The sequence below is a fragment of the Protobothrops mucrosquamatus genome, unplaced genomic scaffold (genome assembly GCF_001527695.2).
Source record: "Protobothrops mucrosquamatus isolate PMUCROS unplaced genomic scaffold, P.Mucros_1.0 scaffold3794, whole genome shotgun sequence".
NCBI lineage: Eukaryota > Metazoa > Chordata > Lepidosauria > Squamata > Viperidae > Protobothrops > Protobothrops mucrosquamatus.
In genome coordinates, this window is record NW_015389747.1 from 1 (window position 1) to 5,066 (window position 5,066).

The 5,066-nt window shown below is 38.6% G+C and overlaps 1 protein-coding gene across 1 annotated transcript in view; it reads left to right on the forward strand.

Moving 5' to 3' along the window:
* Window positions 1–1,602: 1,602 nt before the first annotated feature.
* Window positions 1,603–5,066, forward strand: part of LOC107298194 (disintegrin-like leberagin-C) — a gene marked incomplete at its 5' end in the record, with an annotated part of 16,447 nt that continues 12,983 nt past the window's right edge. Inside the window, 3 exons of the mRNA XM_015827562.1 lie at window positions 1,603–1,737; window positions 2,190–2,326; window positions 3,916–4,093. Of these exons, the coding sequence (XP_015683048.1) occupies window positions 1,603–1,737; window positions 2,190–2,326; window positions 3,916–4,093 (450 nt within the window). The remainder of the gene's footprint in view (window positions 1,738–2,189; window positions 2,327–3,915; window positions 4,094–5,066) is intronic.

Here is a 5,066-nt window from a genome sequence, read left to right on the forward strand (position 1 = left end):
TTGTAGGATCATTTGAATCAACCCGAAACGTCCTCTTTTCTGTTGTAGAGGCCTAGCTCCTTTGTAGGTAGTCCCTTGTTGTTTTGAAAAGTCAAATCTCTACATTTGAAACTGTTGAATAGCCGACTCAGTTATATCCAACTTTGTAGATGATAGTTGTTTATCCAAGCTACCATAGTTCTCAGCTCCTTGTATTTGTCTGTCCATTTCTATTGGCTTTAATGATGTAAGTGAATTACTTACAATCCTTTTTGGTTCCTCAGAGATCTCATCCGTACGCATATAAAGTAGAATAAAGTCTTCTTTACCTTTAGTTAGTCCCGCTTCTGTTATTTTTTGGTCTCTAGAAAGCTCAGATAAGGTCTGGGAGTCAATTTGTTGATTCAAGGCAGAATTTCTGTTTTTTATTTCCATAGTAAATTCTTTTATTTGCAAACGTATTTCATCAGTAGTTTTGTAAAGTTTTTCCAGTATAAGTTTATAGTCAAGTTGAACCAAGGGTTGCTCCATTTCAAAAATGATTAGAAACAGTCTGTATCATTTAGTAGAGGCTATGTAGAAAATATTTAATCAATGTCCACCCCACCAGTACAGCTGTTAATTTTCTTTGTATTTTTTGTATTTTCTTTGTATTTTTCCTTTTGTGGTAATCTGAAAGTCAAGGTCAATCTGAGTCATCAGAAAAGGGGGAAAGCTGCAATTTTAGCTTTTTCTACAAGGTGTCCTCAGCACAATGTAAAATCCTCTCCCACAGACCAAAAATCTCACAAACAAGGAGGAAAAAAAGCAACTCAAATCCATCAGCAGATTCAATATTAAAAAGTTTTCCAAGACCCCAAAGTGAAAAATAAAAATAAAAATAAAAGTTAAAAAAAGTCACTTTAAATTAATTCAATCCATAAGCTTCTTTTTCCCACACTCACCAACGCCGCCTTCTCAGAGCAGGGAAATAATTTCAAAAGTGCTTTTTACAGGCACAAAAAAGAAAGGAAAAATCAAGAGAAGGAAGGTAAAAAGTCTCAACCTAATTCATGCTAATACCAGCCAAACTCACCATATAGTGAAAATGCATCCTGCATATTTTTAACAGACCTGCTTAGTTAAATGGCTTCTGAGATAGAGCCTAAAACATTCTGAAAACTGGTAGTAACTGAGGATGGGATGAGGGATTTACAGAAAGCCATAGTTATGTATGCCCTAAGACAGCGGTTCTCAACCTATGGGTCACGACCCCATTTGGGGTCGATCGACCATTTCACAGGGGTCGCCAAGCAAGGCTGTCCGCCATTTTTTTTTCCTTTTCCGGCGGGTGCCTTACCTCCCTTGGGCTGGGCCAGCTGGTGGTCGGCCTGCTCCGTCTCTGCCGCTTGCCAGCTATGCCTCGGCCAGCGCAGGGGGCAGAACCACGCATGCACGGTGCTCCCGGGCAGGGAAAGTCCTCAACTTACGACCGGTTGGGTAGTTCTCGACTTATGACCGGTTTAGTCCTCAACTTATGACCAGTTTAGTCCTCGACTTACGACCGGTTTAGTCCTCGACTTACTACCGGTTGGGGGTCGCGGCATTAAAAAGGTTGAGAACCACTGCCCTAAGACTACATAACATGCTTCTATCTTCTATAAATTTTATCTCCCTCTCCTTCTTTCTTATAGGGCCATTGTCTTCGATGGACGAACTATAGGAAGGGCTCACGTAGCCAGCATGTGCCAGCCATATTGGTCTGTAGGAATTGTTCAGGTTAGTAGAAAGGATACCTGTTATCTATTTGTACTCAAGTGAAAACTTACATACAGGCATAACGTCTTTACAAATGAAGTCTCTTCTTAGTTTTGATCCACATCATTTTCATCCATATTTATTTATGGATTTGACATCTCCAGGTCCTGAAGTTGCCTGTAAGTTTTAGTAACTGAATAAATACAGACAGCAAATGGATGCATAAAGTTTGATCTTCTCCTGTGCTGTGGCTTCTGGGCTTTAAAGTTTCCTTCTGAATGTATTTGTGTATGTTCTGGAGTCTTGGTGGGCCCACATACATTCAGAAGAGCTAGAGGAATCCTAAGATGGTATCCTCCACTTAAAATTGGTCACTTAGTCACCAGTTTTAGCTACTTAGTGCTAATAATAATTGGATTCACTTTCAGTTTCTTGGCAGACTAACAATAAACAAAGTATTCTCTTATCTTCAGGATCATAGCTCAAACGTTTTTATGGTTGCAGTTACAATGGCCCATGAAATGGGTCATAATCTGGGCATGGAACATGATGAAGACAAAAATGGAAAGAAGTGTAATTGTAACACATGCATTATGTTTCACATGCTAAGGTAAGGATTGAGGAAAACTTTTAATGCCTTTGAAATCAACTTATTTTTAAATGGTTGCAATTAATTGTTAAATTAAATATATTGGGAATATACAAAAGTGAAATGGCAAGGGAGTTATAAAAAAGGAGGGTTTGGGTCATTTGTGTGTCACTTTACCATGTGTAGTTAAAATGTGTCGAATTTAAAAAGGTAGAACTGTTCTCAACAATTGAATAGCCATCATTCAGTAGCTTCCTCCAAAACACCAGAGTTTAAAGAAACAGTGTAGTAAGCATAGCCAAAGAAACCAAATATTAATATCTGTGATGGATAAAAGAGGAAACCAAGTTAGACATTAAAGACTTCCCTAAAGTGGGAAGCATAATGGGAGGTAAATTATTCTGAACAAGGCAACAGCAGGAAGAAAAAGATAAAGTAGCATCCTTGGGGTTTTCCTGCCTCGCCCTTTCATCAAGGTAGATATGTTACATCTCTGTCATATATTGCAGTCTTCTGAAATCAACAGGTAGCAACATACAGGAAGTCATTGACTTACAACCATTTGTTTAGCAACCGTTCGAAGTTACACTGGCCCTGAGAACAGTGACTCACGACCGGTCCTCGCAATTACAGCCATCACAGCCTCCCTTCAGTCACAGAATCGTGTATTTATGACGCTTGCAGCATCCTTCATTCCTGGGATCCTCATTTGTGACTTTCCCAGCTGTCTTCCCACATGCAAAGCCAATGGAGCAAGCTGGATCCCTTAATGACTGTGTGGTTCACTTAACAAAGTGGGAAAACTGGTTGTAAAACTGAGCACGACTCACTTAACAACTGGCTTGCTGGACAATGGAAATTCTGGTTTCAGTTATGACAGCAAGTCAAGGACTACCAATATTTTCTTCCGGGCGCAAGTTTAGCCCTTACTTCATCAAGAAGGAAAAAGGAAGCAAAATCTTCTCAGCAATTGTCAGTTGCAAAACTCCCCATAACTTTTGTGTAAGATTTTTGTGTAGGCTCAGTGAGCATCCCAGCTGTGGATCAATTTCTGGTTTCTTCGGCTAAAGCCCTAGGACTTCTTTGCCTCCCATTTCATGCAATGGCAAGGAGGGCAGGAAGTATGGAGAATGCCATGTAGCCTTTCCTGTCCTTCCTGAAGGATTTCTGGGCATCATAATTACTCTTTAATACTTCTAGACACTTCATGATGTTTTGTACAGAAGACTTTGCTTAGAAAACAATTTTGCTCAATTAACCCCACCAAAGGGGTCTGGTGCAACTTTGACCTTGAAAGAAGACCACCTTGTCTATTTAATGGCCATCAGCAGATTCTCTTTGCGTTCTTGTTTCGACCCCCTGCAATGATTATATTCCTAATGATTTGAATTAACATTAGGAAGGTGCTTTGCTGGGCTTAGGATGCCATGTTTGCATCTATTTAAGTATTCAGCTTCAGAGCTCAGTGGCATGTTGTTGATATTATCACTTTTCAACAAAACAAATGAACAACAAATACTTTAAGAAAATAGAGAGTCAGCACACTTTGAATTCTGTTCCTAGTCCAAATATGGATGATGTCATGGTCTTATTTTGGTTCATCTCTACAGGAAAAATCAATCCAACCTGTTCAGCGATTGTAGTAAGGATTATTACCAGACGTTTCTTACTAATTATAACCCACAATGCATTCTCAATGCACCCCCGAAGAGAGATATTGTTTCACCTCCAGTTTGTGGAAATGAACTTTTGGAGGCGGGAGAAGAATGTGACTGTGGCTCTCCTGAAGTAAGTCTTTTTTTTTAATCAACAAGAATATGCAAAATTTTCTCAAAAATGGGAATCCTTGAAAAATCATTTGGCTTTCTAAGTGATTTGAGCCATCCAAGGGGTTGGTTTGTGAATGGCATAGGTTTCTGCCCTTTATGTAGTCATGTATGAAGGGGTTACTTGGATTTGGTTAACAAGTTTAGAGGAATGGAGAACTGGTACCTCACTACCATTTGGGGAAGATGGCGTATTTTTTTAAAAAAATGGGTGATTGACAACTCCAAGAAAATCCTTCCCTCCTGAAAACTCCTATTTTGTTGATATGGCCACATTATCTGTCCCACTATTTTCTTGAGCTGCTTTCTCCCATATCTGATGATCTTTAATCTATGCTCTGATCCTAATAATATTTTTTATAAGACCAGTAATTTAGCGTTCTTTTTATATTGTTAAATACACTTGTAATGGTCTGTGAGAATATCCTTGAGAGACAAAAGAAGAAGGAAACGTCTACTCAATGATTATTTAAGAAGTAGATTAGCCTGCAGAAGCAATTGGGCATGGCAAACATCTCAAGAGGAACACCACCCACCCATTCTCTTGGTCCGTAAAGATTAGGTGGTAGAAATGTACTTTTAGTATTGAAAGATTCTGCTACGGTAACCTTACAATCAGGGTAGTGTTAATACTCATGGTTGGTGCTTCTTCTCTGGACTACCTCAAAGGCTGGCATGATGAGTAGAAAATCCCTCATGAATAAGAAAGGAATGGGGTTGTAGGTTATATGGGCTTCACAATTAGGAGATGAGGATATTTTTGTTTTATTCTTTTCACCTAGGAAATATCAGATAAGGCTCTTTCACGTAGATATGCCATTATCGGTTTGCAATAACAAACAATTTGTGCATTTGCTAGCATGGACCCATAATAATAATAATAATAATAATAATAATAATAATAATAATAATAATAATAATAATAATAATAATAA